Source organism: Pantherophis guttatus, chromosome 2, assembly GCF_059756535.1.
Source record: "Pantherophis guttatus breed Tessera chromosome 2, ASM5975653v1, whole genome shotgun sequence".
In the NCBI taxonomy this organism is placed as follows: Eukaryota; Metazoa; Chordata; class Lepidosauria; order Squamata; family Colubridae; genus Pantherophis; species Pantherophis guttatus.
In genome coordinates this window covers 253,381,014-253,395,953 of record NC_142064.1, presented here as the reverse complement: position 1 = coordinate 253,395,953, position 14,940 = coordinate 253,381,014, and the positions used below count along the sequence as shown (strand labels likewise).

General features: G+C 39.2%; 2 protein-coding genes across 6 annotated transcripts in view; both read right to left on the bottom strand.

The window, feature by feature from the left end:
- Positions 1–12,831, bottom strand: part of LOC117658334 (cholinesterase-like) — a 34,794-nt gene extending 21,963 nt beyond the window's left edge. The window contains exon 1 of one of the 2 annotated variants that reach the window (XM_087888082.1): positions 12,760–12,831. The gene's annotated coding sequence lies outside the window, so the exon portion shown is untranslated. Of the gene's footprint in view, positions 1–12,755 lie in introns of both variants that reach the window. The other variant, XM_087888083.1, reaches the window with a different exon arrangement.
- Positions 1,871–12,848, bottom strand: LOC117656639 (acetylcholinesterase-like). 4 transcript variants are annotated; one of them, XM_060691150.2, is made up of 5 exons: positions 12,760–12,848; positions 8,749–10,276; positions 5,165–5,319; positions 4,443–4,491; positions 1,871–2,406 (listed from the first exon to the last, which is right to left on the bottom strand). In XM_060691150.2, the coding sequence occupies exons 2-4, from the start codon at positions 10,248–10,250 to the stop codon at positions 4,457–4,459; spliced, it is 1,692 nt and encodes a 563-aa protein (XP_060547133.2). In that variant the 5' UTR covers positions 10,251–10,276; positions 12,760–12,848; the 3' UTR covers positions 1,871–2,406; positions 4,443–4,456. The 4 variants fall into 4 exon arrangements, with proteins under 4 accessions (XP_060547133.2, XP_060547141.2, XP_087744203.1 ...); XM_060691158.2 differs by having other exon boundaries at positions 12,756–12,823; XM_087888077.1 differs by lacking the exon at positions 12,760–12,848 and adding an exon at positions 11,242–11,364.
- Between the last annotated feature and the right edge of the window lie 2,092 nt (positions 12,849–14,940).

The following is a 14,940-nucleotide window of genomic DNA, read 5'->3' as shown; positions in this document are numbered from 1 at the left end:
TATTGCGTGTCTGGAAAAAGTATAAGTATAAATTAAACGAGAAGTTACCAATGTGGGCAATACCCAGACACGCGATAGAGAATATAAGAGTAGAGCAAAAACAAGATGTGACTACATACAAAGAGCTTCTTAACAAGGAAAGAGGTATACTACAATTAAAATCTTTGAATCAATTAAGAGAAGAAAGGATAATTCAAACATGGTTCCAGTATGTACAGCTGCAAGCTAGATGGAGAGAAGATCAGAAAATTGCTATCTTGCAAAATGAGGAGAACTTGGTAAAACGAATTAGAGATCAAAGTCAAATGCATATAAAAAGGTTGTATAATGCATTGGTAGAAATAGATTCGGAAACGGAGTTAGTTAAGGATTGTATGATAAAGTGGGCACAAAATATTGAAGAACCAATAATGATGGAAACGTGGGAAAAAATATGGGTTAGAAATGTGAAGTTTATCCAAGCCCAAAATTTAAGAGAGAATTTTTATAAAATGTTTTATAGATGGCATCTGGATCCTAAAAAGCTAGCCTGTATGTATCCAAGTGTGCAACCTAAGTGTTGGAGATGTGAATGTGATGATGCCACGTATTATCATATATGGTGGACATGTAAAAAAATTAAGGCATTTTGGATAAAAATATGGTGGATTATCCAAAACATTCTCAAAAAGAAGATAAAATTTACTCCAGAGTTCTTCTTGTTAGGTATAATTACAGATTGTAATCTGTAAGAGGGAAGGTGGGGAGGAGGGACGGGGAAAAAATTGTTGTAATATTTGATAACACTTTTTAATAAAACAAACAACACTTCATGTGATCTTGATTCTATCCCTCTGTTTATGCAGCCCAGAACTGTGTTGGCTTTTTTGGCAGCTGCTGCACACTGCTGGCTCATATCTAAATGGTTGTCTACTAGGACTCCAAGATCCCTCTCACAGTTACTACTATTGAGCAAGGTATCATATATACGGTTCCTGTGCATTTTGTTCTTCTTACATATATATGTATTGTTGGAAGAAATATCCTATTGGGTTCAGTTCCAAGTGGGGAAAAAGACACTGGAAACATGGAGACTGCTTTGAAAGATGGCTTAATGGTGGACAGGATCACATGGCTGCAGTTCTTGAACAGAAAAGGAGATGACATGTTTCAAGGTGTTCGGTGAAGAACCAAAAGGGAAGAGCTTGGTTTTATGCCCTCTCTTGGGCCCCGCCTCTAAGTGTTTCCTGTTCCTGTATAAAAAATGTATCCTGATTGTGAGACTCCAAGGGGCTGGGGGTCTTAGCTAACTTTGTAGGTTGTCTCCAAAGCTTGCTTGAGCCTTGCCATTTGGTGAGTTTAAACTTTGCTTGTCAGAAGCCAGCTGGGAAGATTATAAATGCTGATCATGTGACCCTGGGATAAATCATAAATACATGGCAGTTGCCAAGCACTCAAATTCTGATCACATGACCATGGGGATGCTGCAATGGTCATATGGGTGAAAAACAGTGATAATTCACTTTTTCAGCGCCGTTATGTCTTTGAACAGTCACTAAACAAATGGTTGCTAAGTCAAGGACTATTTGTACTTTTTAAATTCCATTCATATGCAAAAACCCTGTAGGCATATTCAAGGCATATTTCTAAACCAGGACACATGGATTCCAGTAACTAGTATCTGGAACTATCTGAGATTGAAACTGTTTTTACAGCACATGAGAAAACATCTCTAATTAAATGGATCATGTCCTAATTTAAGCATCCTGCCTAAACTGGTTTCTCCATATCAGGATATATTAAAATGATTTTGATACCCAGAATACCAAACCTGTCTGTTTATTAGATTTAAGGATCTCAGCCCTATGAAAAAGATATGTGAGTCATTAGGTTATAGCAAAATTTGGCAGAATTCTTGTTTCCTTTATTTGTTTTTCCATATTGTGTCACGTTCTGGCATTGTTGTGAAAATAAAGGGATTTTTATCCTAAGAATTCAGACAGTATTTATTAAGAGGTTCTTTTTGAGGGAGCTGGATTCACTAAAAGCCTGTCTCAAATCAAGATATAACAAATTACTCCTAGCAATTTATTATTTTAACAGAAAAAGTGATAGGGTTTTAGTTGTCTCCTTATTTGTCTCCCAAGTTCCCACCAGTCAGTCTCTGAAAGGACAATGGATGCTTCTGGAAGATTCTCTGGTGCAGCTTGTCATCATTTGCCCAGGCTTTAAAGATAAGTCTTGATTGATTCCTGAGAGAAATAAACACCCAACCGTTATTCTGAAGCCAATAAAACGGTAGCTAGGTTTTCAAATGGTGCCTTTGAGATATGGATGCCATTTTCAAAGAGGTTCAACCTAAGTGGCAGCCTTCGTAGTAGGCCAGTTCAAGACACAGGCAAAGCAGAGATTCCAGGATGCTCTTCTCTGTAGTAAGGTAGAATAAGAGAATTTTATTTATTTTTGTTTATTATATGTATCTCGCCTTTATTATTTTTACAAATAACCCAAGGTGGAGAACATACCCCACACTCCTTCCTCCTCCTATTTTCCCAACAACAACCCTGTGAGGTGAGTTGGGCTGAGAGAGAGTGACTAGTCTAAAGTCAGCATATTTAGTATAGGGGGAACACAGAGCACCTTAGATCGGTTTTTGAGATTAAGGCACCAGGGTTAAACGTTATCAGACTGTGAGTTCTAATTCTACCTTTCTGACTTTCATGGCTAAGGTAGGATTAGAACTCACGGTCTCCTGATATCTAGCCTGGTGCCTTAATCTTAACCTTAAAAGTCCAACTAAGGTGCTCTGTATTCCCCTTATACTAAACAAGGAGGGGTTTATGGAATCAAAATGCAGGACCCAAAGCACGTAATCAAGGCTTGCTGCAGTATTTACTGTTTTTGTTTGTGTGCACTGGAGAAATTCCCTTGAGAAAATAGTGGGAGGAACTCTTGCAGAGAAAAGGATGCTGTCAGGCTTGTCCCAGCTTGGATGTGTAGGAAAGAAAGACCCTCGAATCCATTTGTAGCAAAAGGTATACTTTTACTAAAGTCAAGTTACTTACAGGACCACATTCTGCCACAGTTTTCCTCCCACCGACCGACACGCTCCCACAGAGAGGGCCTCCTCAGGGTGCCATCGGCCAAACAATGTCGACTCCCCCAGGGGGAGGGCCTTCTCTGTGGGGGCTCCTGCCCTATGGAATGAATTGCCCCCGGACATACGAAGGATCCCCGACCTCCGCGCCTTCCGTCGTGCTCTGAAGACCCTATTATTTCAGCAGGCCGGTCTGATGGGATAAATGATTTTAAATTGGGTTTTAAAGTGGTTTAATATGGTTTTAATTGGAAGTTTTAATTTTGGCCAAAGATTGAATTGTTTTAATATGTTTTTTAAATTTTGTCTTGTATGTTGTTTTATCATGGCTGTTCACTGCCCTGAGTCCTTCGGGAGAAGGGCGGTATACAAATATAATAAAAACTAAACTAAACTAAACTAAGTGTTAACAGCGCAAGAAAAGTTGGATCTGAGTATTCCTCTGCAAAGCCTGCCTTTTCCCCTTCTACCAGGTCCTCCCATCTTGACCAGTTTTAAGAGTCCAATAATATTAGGACTTTGGGTAACAGCTTTAAGGTTTGGCACTGCTTTGGTGGAGTTTCCCATTCCATTCTCATGCTCCTGTTGTTGGAGCAGCCGGCCTGTTCCAGATTGACACTTCTGGTTTCTGTCATCCTGTCATCCCCCTTCCCTATGTCCCCATTCTCCCCCTCCCCGCCTTTTATGGCAGGATGCCAGCAAAATAGGCTGAAGTCATTATGATGGCAGACCGGACAGATTCACTCATATTTATACATTTCAAAATGGAGGGGGATTTTTATGCATGCATACACATTGGTAATTAATAACCTAACTGATCTCAAGTTACTTCCTGTCCTTCTGTTACCTAGAGAGGACAATGGTCTTCGTTAGAAGAAATATTTGCATCTTGAGATTCAGGGGTGCCTATGGGAATGTTCTGATAACATTTATCACTGGGCTACAAGGACACATTCCCAATATCTCCATTTGTCTATTAAATAGTCTCATTCATATGAAAACTGATTTCCCCCACAAGCTGAGTTTCATTCTCATGCTTTCTCTTTCTCAGCACTGCGTAATCTTCTCTGTAAGTTACTCTTGGTGGCTCATTCCTATCTTCCCTATGCCCAAGATCTGTATTTGTTGATTTGTTTATGCTGAGATCGAGAGGTTTCTCCAGGTTCCTCTTCCACAAAGGTCATTGGCATCTGCTTGGAGAGCTTCCATTTCACACAGCGAGGCTGAACCATAAAAGTGCTACTTAAAAATTGTTTGGAATGCCAATGTGAAACTACGATTTAGAAAGAAGTCTAGTCCCCTTCTGAAATCATCCAACTTGATCCTATTTGAACGCTGTTACTATAACCAAGCACTGAATTCCTACCTGCTGTCTTCTTCCTAGTCCGATGAAACAGAATCACCTTCGGACTTGTCTGCAGAACAAAGAAAAATGAAATATCAATATCAAATATTACCACTAAAGAATCTGAATCTAGAAGTAGGATTCTCCATGATTCATGGCATAATATATATTTATTAAATATATATCAAAACATTATTGTTAATCACATGGTCAGCCAGATGTTTAGACTGGATTTGTCATTTTTTGTCCACCTACTCAGTTCTTCCCCAAAAAGCTGGGATGGGCAGATATTTTTTGATGGTATTAAAGTTATCATTGCAGGATGCAATCTGTTCCAAGTAAAGCTGCCTTTTGCAATTGACTGAGAGGGATTTTGTCAATGCCGATTGTGGTCAAGAGGTGATCCAGATGTTTTGGGATTCGTTATTGTTGTTGTTGTTATTGTTGTTGTTATCTTTATGTGAGCAACTAAGGCTTACTTAGAGGACATTACTAGAGACCCAACTCTTGGGACATCATGAAATATGCTTGCTCAACAAAATTTATCACTAGCATTACAAAATTGCCCAGTGCAAAATCAAATGAGTATGTTTCAGCAAAGATATGAAATAAAATCATTTTTTAGAAATTGCTCTATGAATGAGATGGGTGATCTCTATATTTGATATATAAATGATTTTTAAAAACATCTTTTTCATCAACCACTACTCCCTTCCAAAGGCAGAACTAATAGCCGAACTTACGTATCTCTTCAGTCTTTGAAAAATGGCTCTTTAAAAAATCACAGTGCTCTATCACCCTTTCCTGGAATGGCTCAGTATTAAAAAGGAAGAAATTCTGCTCTGTGGCATTATAGAGTGGCCACTCATCCTTGTTGGCTGCTAACCCAGTGGGATTCCTAAGGAGGAAGAAAAGGACATTGATGGAAACTAATCAAGGAGAGAACCTTAAGGTCTGACTTAAGCAGAGTACACAGAACTATCTGCTTCAACTGCAATAATACACGAGCACACAATATATACAAACTTAAGGTACAACTTCAGCAACAGAGTGGTCAATGCCTGGAATGCACTATCTGACTCAGTGGTTTCTTCCCTAAACCCCCAAAACTTTAACCTTAGACTGTCTACTGTTGACCTCACCCCATTTCTAAGAGGTCTGTAAGGGGCGTGCATAAACCCACCAACATGCCTACCACCCCTGTCCTATTGTCCCCATTTATTCGTATCCTTATCCTGTATTCATAATCATGTTTATACTTATATCTGTTATCTTATACATGTTTGACAGATAAATAAATAAATATAAATAAATAAATAAAGAACCAACCTAGAAAAAAGGAGAAATTTCCTGACAGTGAGAACAAGTGATCAGTGGATTCCTCCCAAAAAGACAAATTAGAGACAATATAAGAATAATTTTTGATGCCTTAGAGTATTATTAAGCACATCCTGAAAAGCAGATTTTTAGATGCACAAAAAGCTTTCGACAATGTAAACTGGCGATTTATGAGACTCCAAATGGAAAAGATGGGCTTTGGTAGGAAATTCATCCAGGCAATTGAAGCCATATATTTTAAACAGACAGCAAAAATAATGATAAATGGAGAATTGACTGATCCTATTGAGATAGAAAAAGGTATTAGACAAGGATGCCCGCTGTCCCCACTGTTGTTTATATTGATTCTAGAAGTGTTAAACAGAAATATCAGAGAAGAAAAAGAGATAAAAGGTATGAAAATACGAAAAGAAGAATACAAATTACAAGCCTTTGCACATGACCTGGTCTTTATTATTGAAGAACCATTAATAACAATAAATAAATTGATAGAAACTATCGGAGAGTTTGGGAAAGTAGCTGGCTTGAAAATTAATAAAGATAAAATGAAGATAATGACTAAAATATGTTGAAAAAGCAAAAAGAGGAATTGATGGAGGCTTCAAAAATGCAGGTTACAAATAAAGTAAAATATTTGGGGATATATTTAACACCAAAATGTAGCTAACTTAAGGAAAATAATTATAATAAGCTTAAACAACAGATAGGGCAAGATTTGATGAAATGGGGAAATCTGCAGTTATCTTTGATTGGTAGGATCTCAACTATTAAGATGAATATTTTGCCTAGAATTTTGTACCTATTTCAGACAATTCCAATTAAGTTGGGTAAGGAATTTTTTGTAGATTTAAATAAAATGATATTGAAATATATTTGGCAGGGAAAAAAGGCGAGAATAAAATTAAAGTTGTTACAAGACGCTAAAGTTAGGGGTGGTTTTGGTTTGCCTAATTTTGAATTGTATTACCAAGCTGCAAGTTTAATGTGGATTAAAGAATGGATAACTTTGAGAAATACCAGATTATTGAATTTGGAGGGACATGACTTGTTGATGGGGTGGCATGCCTTTTTATGGTATAAAGGAACAAAAATACAAGGGTATTTTAGAAGACATCAGATACTTGAAGCTTTATGGTTGAATTGGGAGAAGGTCAATAAATATCATTATTTGAAGATTCCAGTCTGGGTATCTACAATTGAAGCTTTTTCATATCCAGCAATATTTAAAAGGGACCAAATTATTAGGTATAGTGAATTATTGGATGAAAAGGGTGAACTTAAATTAAAGCAGGAATTAGAAGATCAGGGATGTAAAATGGACTGGTTTTCATATATGCAAATATTTTCTAGGTATCGAGAAGATCACAAACAAGAAGGTTTTTACAAGGTTTTGACGAATTTAGATAAGATTTTAATGGGCTCTGATGATCATGTAATTAAAAAGTTGTATGGATATTTATTAGAAGTAAAACTAGAAGAAGAACAAGTTAAAGAATCAATGATAGCGTGGGGAAAATTTTTTGGTTATGGTATTGATTTAGAGAAATGGCAAAAACTGTGGTCACATAATTATAAAATGACAATATCTATAGCATATAAAGAGAATTTGTATAAGATGTTTTACAGGTGGCATTTACCTCTGACGAGGATAGCCAGAATGTTCAAGAATAAATCGGAGAAGTATTGGAAGTGTCATCAGACCCCAGGATCTTATTACCATATGTGGTGGGCATGCGTAGAAGCAAGGAGATACTGGACTAAGATACACATGTGGTTAGAAAAAATGACAGAGACATATTGACTTTAAACCAGAGATATTTTTATTAGGGATCTTACCAGATACATATAACAAAGAATTGCAATACTTAATTGTGAATGTTTTAACAGCAGCTAGAATTGTATTTGCTAAAAATTGGAAAGGAGAGAAGATACCTACTGATGAAGAAATTATTAAGAAAATGATGGACTGTGCTGAAATGAGTAAATTGACATTTGAAATAAGAGAACAGGAAGATAAACAATATTATTTGATATGGGATTTATTCTACCAATGGATAGAAAATAAAACATGGAGATAAATATGAAATATGAAGTGGAGATAAAATAAGAGAAATATTTCTTTATGAAAATAAACTTTGGTCATATATTGATACTTTGAAGATGGGATTGCACAAAAAGATGTTAACCGATCGATATACTGTCTGTAATTGTTTGCAATGATGATGTTTTTATGTTTTATTTTTGTTTTAAAATAAAAAACTTTTGGGGGGGAAAAAAGGGAGAGAACTTTAAGGTCTGACACAAAATTATCTGCTTCAACTGCAATAATACACGAGCACACAATAGATACAAACTTAAGGTACGACTTCAGCAACAGAGTGGTCAATGCCTGGAATGCACTACCTGACTCTGTGGTTTCTTCCCCAAACCCCAAACCTTTAACCTTAGACTGTCTACTGTTGACCTCACCCCATTTCTAAGAGGTCTGTAAGGGGCGTGCATAAGCCCACCAACGTGCCTACCACCCCTGTCCTATTGTCCCCATTTATTCGTATCCTTATCCTGTATTCATAATCATGGCATGTATTTCCAATGGCTGCAATGTCCCAGGGTCACATGATCGCCATTTGCAACCTTCCCAGCTGATTTTCAACAAGCAAAGTCAGTGGAGGAAACTGGATTCATATAATCATATATTGTACATAAAAATTGCAGTGATTTGCTTAATAACTGTGGTAAGAAAGATTTAAAAATTGGGTATGATTCACTTAACAATTGTCTTGCTTAGCAACAAAAATTCTAGTCCCAACAGTGGTCGTAAATCATGAACTACTTGTATTAACACAACCTGTAAATATATGCAAAGGAATAGCGTGCATTACTTTATGGCTTCATTGCTTTAGATATAAAGTACATTTGTTGAATGTTGGGGGCGGGGTCTCCTTTGGATTTAAAATACAAATTTATAGAAATAAAGTGAACCACTTACCCTGTTCTGGCAAACTCTGCCCAGTAGTGCATCATCTTACGGCTCAGCCTGGCTTCAGCCTCTGTGTATGTTTGATTGACAGGCAGCATTGATTGAAGGGTTCCAAAAACAAAAGGAATCTCAGCACCGTGAGATGCCCCAATCCATTCAGGCCAAACTGACCCTGAAAGGCGATGTGTATATAAATAGGCATATACAGGACTCCCAGTTTTCCTGATATTTCCTGCAGCTTCCTTCAATGTGCATGCAAATGCCCGATCTGTGTAGAAGTGGGACATAGCGGAACGGTATTGTGCGGGGCCGTGATTTCCTTCACTGTACTTCAGTGCAATAGTCCGAATAAAATCTTCAGTTGCATTTGGCACCAACATTCTTATCCCTTTCAGAAGCTGCTCCTGGTTGATAAGATTATGGGTGATGTTAGGGAAAACATAGTAGACAAAAGGAGCCCCTTCATCAGAGGTTTTACCTATGAGGACTGGTTTGGCCTGAATTTGCCCCTCCTCCATGAGCTTTTCTGGATCACCAAGCAAAAACTCCCCATCTGTGGTTGCCGTGAAGGGAAAATTCATAAGGAAGCCACCTTTGAATAACAGAGCTATTTCATGCCGATTAAGTTCAGAAACATTTTTTGTTTGCAGGCAATGCACTATGCTGATATTGTTGTCCTCTGAACAACCTAGCAGATGAACAAATTCCAGTGATTTTTGTTTGGCTTCCTCAGGAGACCTCCAAACCCAGAAGGCATTGGCTGTCCCGCTCTGGATGACCGCTTGGGCAAAAAGGTCCTGGCTTTTTGGTGCAAGAAGATGGAAATTCACAGAAGATCCTCCAGCACTGTGGCCAAAAATGGTCACCCGAGAAGGATCTCCCCCAAAGGCAGCTGCATTCTCTTTTACCCACTTCAGGGCCAGCTGTTGGTCCCATAAGCCAAGGTTCCCTGGAGCAGCTGGTGGCAAGTACAGAAAGCCCAGGGCTCCCAAGCGATAATTGATGGTGACCACAATGACATTCTCAGTGGCAGCCAAAGGTACCCCATTGTACAACTCCAGAGAAGACGTGCCCATTATATATCCTCCTCCGTGTATCCAGACCAAAATAGGGACTAGTGAAGAAGGTTGTGGGTGTGGCACCCAGATGTTGAGGGAAAGGCAATCTTCTGACAGTGGTGTTTTAGGAGACCATATATCTGCTTCAGGGACATCCCCGGAAATAAATTGAAGGCAGGAATTGCCAAAACTGGTGGCTTCCAATGTTTGCTTCCATGGCTGATGTGGAAGAGGTTTCTGGAAACGCAACTTCCCCAGAGGAGGCTCAGCGTAAGGAATGCCTAGATAGGCTGTCACAGATCCAAGGCCAGCCAGGACCTGCTTGCCCTTAATAGGGCCACTGCTGGTTATGACCTCTGTGTCCCCATTAGACGCAGAACTGGAGCCTAATGGAAAGGGAAGGAGGAGGAGGAGGAGGCAGCACAAGAGAGACGGGCATAGCAGACAAGGCATTGCAACAGTAGGACGTGTTGATGGACCTGGATAAAGTTACAACCAATATGAAATTATTCCAGATTTTTTTTAGTGGGCCATGAAGCTGAAGTTGTTCTGTTGTAAACATTCCCAAACCCCAAAACCCCGTTAGCCTTTCAGAAGGCCCTGAAAATGTGGTTTTCCCAGCAACCTTGGGGAGCCCAGGGTGAGCTTGTGTAATGGTTATATTATGTTTAGATTTTTCTCCCACAAGGTTGCTTTTATTTATTTCTTAAGCTTTTAATAGCTGTGACGTTTAATTGTTGGTTGTACACATCATGTTCAGTGAGATGGATGGCCATATAAATGTGATGAATAAATTTTATTTTTATTTCTCACCTTTAAAAGGCCATCCATCTCACAAAAAAGTGACTCTGCGTGGTATACAACCATCAATAAAAATAAATGAAATAATTTCCACAGTGGAGAAAGTAATTGAAAAACAGCTTTCTACTACTGCAGTCCCTTCACACATGAATGCTAACCTTGATTTGTCTGAGATTCCCCTTTCCTGGCAGAGTTGGTCAACCACTGAAAATGAATAAACTTCGGATATTTCCCTCTTAAATCTACAATCGTTTCTATAACTATTGTTGTGAAAATTAGACATTTTAAAAGAAGGCAGACAGAAGGAAATCGGATTCTTGCAAATTATGGGACTGGAGACCACTGATGTGCATATCTTGGAGGGCAAAAATAACAACCCAGGAGATTTTAGGCCCTGTCAAACTGAAATTTAGGATTATGAAGGTAAGCCTGCCCACTTTTGGTTATCTTGTGCAATAAAATTCTTTAGGAAAAAACAGTTATGCTAAGAATGATTGGAGACACTTATAAAAGAGACCAGCAAAGAATTCCAACAAACATGATACTGTTTAAAACCTAGAAACATTAAACAAACTTGTAAAGAATCAGAAAAAAATGGAGAGAGCTAATGTATAAAAGACTATAAATCAGTGTTGGTTACCACCTTTAAAGCGCTCCATGGCATAGGACCCGGGTACCTTCGAGACCGTCTTCTGCCACCAATAGCCTCCCACCGACCAGTCCGCTCCCACAGAGAGGGTCTCCTCAGGGTGCCATCAGCCAAGTTATGTCGGCTGGCAACACCCAGAGGGAGGGCCTTCTCTGTGGGAACCCCAACCCTGTGGAATGAACTGCCCCCGGAAATACGTAAGATCTCCGACCTCCGGGTGTTTCGCTGCGCATTGAAGACCCTGATGTTCCGCCAGGCCGGGCTATCAACATAATAATTTTAAATTGGGGTATTTTAAATTTTTGGGGTTTTAAATCGGCCAAATCTATTTAATTATTTTAATTTTTAATCATTGTTGTGTTTTGTGTTTTTAAATTGGCTGTACACCGCCCTGAGTCCTTCGGGAGAAGGGCGGTATAGAAATAAAATTATTATTATTATTATTATTATTATTATTATTATTATTATTATTATTATTATTATTATTATTAGTGTTTCTCAGTCTTAGCAACTTTAAATTGTGTGGACTTCAACTCCCAGAATTTTGGCAGTTAAAGGCCACACAACTTAAAGTCGCCAAGGTTGAGAAATAATGTTATAAAAAGTCAGGTACAGCTGAAAAGATAAAGAGCAAACTTTCAGCTTCTCCTCTGAACCCAGTAACTCAGGTTTTCTAATCACCGTGGGATTTCCTATTTTCTTTCACACAAAGGCTAGCCTCAGAAATATTTTTTAGAACAGCTACATTCCCCTAACCCACTACCAGGCCTTGAGCCTTTTGGAACCGGGCCGTGGAGGTGGCAGGTGAGTGTGTGAGCATGCACCCATCCCCACTCACAAGAGCAGAGTGCGTGTGTGCCTACCGCATACACGGATTGTTACCCTCTACACACACACACGCTGATCCACAACTGAAAATGTTGGGGAACTCTGCCCTAACCTTAGTATTTTCCCATCCACACATGCTTTCCTCAGCAGGCACTCTAGGCTGCCTAACAAACATTTCTGTAGGTTTCCTGAAGGCGGCCTAACATTATTTGTCCTCGAGGAGCAAAATTCCAAAACTGAACAAATTGTCAGCTGTACAGCCAACAATATTAGAGCAAAGAAAATACCTCCCATGATGTGTCCAGTACAATTGCACAAGTGCTTTAGGAACTGCAATTCTATCAGCAACTACCTAGAGGAATATCCCACTGATTTTTAACGGGTCTTATTGCTAGTTAAAGATGGTGGAAATTTGCAAGCACATATCTGAACCTAGAAGAAATGGCAGCCCAGTATGGGCTTTCTCTTCACTGCTTTTCTTTCCCACTCTTGTTCTCTGTGTCTTAAACTCTAGCTGGCATTTCCTATTATGGCTGAAGAAATTGTTGTCTCTTTATGTAAGTTTATCCTAGAATAGAACTAACTAGCCTAAACAGAATTAACCAGATAGAAAAAAAAAACAAGAAATTCTAGTCCCTTTTCTGAAAAAACTGTTTTTTAAAAAAATTCTGCAGACTTACTCACTTGTCAGATTTAACAGGACTATTTGTTATTCAAAAGAAGAAAGCAGCTTCCGAGATGACCAGGCTGTATCCTGCTAACAGAAAAAAATGATAATGAAAAGAACAACATTATATATTGCAGGAAGGTGCGTTGACCAACTGGATTCTGTCCACAAAGGGGGAGGAAGTTGCAAGTATTGACAAAAGGCTCCAATAACAAAGAAATGGAAAAACAGAGAACGTCCTTCAAATGGGGTGAGAGAACTCTAGAGCAAAGGACAGTCACTATCTCTGGTATGCAACCTGCAGCCTTGAAAAGAGCCATTACAACATCTGTCCATATTTCAAAGCAACTAAAGAACCTGAAAGCAAATAACAGAAACCTGAGGTGACCCTAAATTGGATGACTCTAAAAATGTAGGACAGACAGCATCACCACCAGATAGATTTGCAATTGGCTGACCAACTGCACTCAGCAGGTATCATGAACAATTGTGGGAGCTAGGTAGGTCTAGTGGCTGGCCTATTAAAAAGTAGGATTACAGGGGACATGATAGCTATCTTCCAATATTTGAGGAGCTGTCACAAAGAAAAGGGGATTGACTCATTCTCTAGGGCACCAGAGGGTAAGAGAAGAAGTAAAAGGTGGATGCTTTTTAAATAGAATTTAGAATATAGAATATAGAGAGTTGGAAGGGACCTTGGAGGTCTTCTAAACCAACCCCCTGTGTCAGTCCTGAAGCCATTTTGGGAGCATCTTCAGGGCTGCCACAGTGAGGCTGGTCAGAGCTGTGGGAACGTGAGGGGGGAGATAGAGATAGCTGGGGGAATATGTAGCTATGTAGCCAAAATAACATTCTTTCTTGTGGGAGCCAAGGACGTCTTCAGCAGGTGTTTGGAATGCGTGGACTGAAGCCAGCAGGAGTGGGGACCGTCCGTGGTCTGATTGAGACCATGTGATGGATGTGTGACCTGGGGGCAAGAACTTTGGATTTTGATTTGGGTGGGATAATCTTGGGTCCATCAGTTGGATTTTCCCCAAATGTGCCAATATGACATTCTTACTTTGAGGAACCTCCAAGCCTTGGAGTTTTGATTGCATTAGGTTTGTTATTTGGATCCCTGACACTTTGCTCAGGCAGGAAACCCTATACCATTTCAGACAAATGGTTGTCCAATCTCTTCTTAGAAACTTCCAGTGTTCCAGTGTTGGAGCATTGAAAACTTCTGGTGGCAAGTTGTTCCACTGATTAATTGTTCTGTCAGGAAATTTCTCCTTAGTTATAGGTTGCTTCTTTCCTTGATTAGTTTCCATCCATTGCTTCTTGTCCTGCCTTCAGGTGCTTTGGAGAATAGCTTGATTCCCTCTTCTTTGGCAGCCTCTGAGATATTGGAACACTATCATGTCACCCCAGTCCTACTTTTCATTAAACTAGACATACCCAGTTCCTGCAACCGTTCTTCATATATTTTAGCCTCTAGTCCCCTAATCATCTTTGTTGTTATTCTCTGCCCTCTTTCTAGAGTCCCAACATCTTTTTTACATCATGGCAACTAAAACTGGATGCAGTATTCCAAGTGTGGTCTTATCAAGACATTATAAAGTGGTATTAACACTTCATGTGATCTTGATTTATCCCTCTGTTTATGCAGCATAGAACTGTGTTGGCTTTTTTGGCAGCTGCAGCACATTACTGGCTCATATTTAAGCAATTGTCCACTAGGACTTCAAGATTCCTCTCATAATTACTATTGAGCCAGGTTCCATGTGGTTTTTTCTTGACTAAATGTAGAACATTACCTTTTTCACCATTGAATGTCATTTTGTTAGCTAGCTCCCAATGTTCAAGTCTGTCAAGATCCTTCTGTATCTTAAACCTATCTTCTGGAGTGTTGGCTATTCCTGCCAGCTTGGTGCAAATTTGATGAGTTCCCCACCTATCCCATCATCAAATCATTGATGAAGATGTTGAAGAGTACTGGGTCTAAAACAGAGCCTTGGGATACCCCACTGCGTACTAGAAGAAATTTTCTGATAGTGAGAATGGTTTATCAATGAAATAACTTGCCTCCCAGAGTTATGGTTGCTCCATTAGTGAAGGTCTTCAAAAATTGATTGGAGAACCATTCAACTGGGATGGTATACATTTTCCAGCCTTGAGGAAGGGTTGGACTAGAAGACCTCTAAGGTCTTTTCCGATCC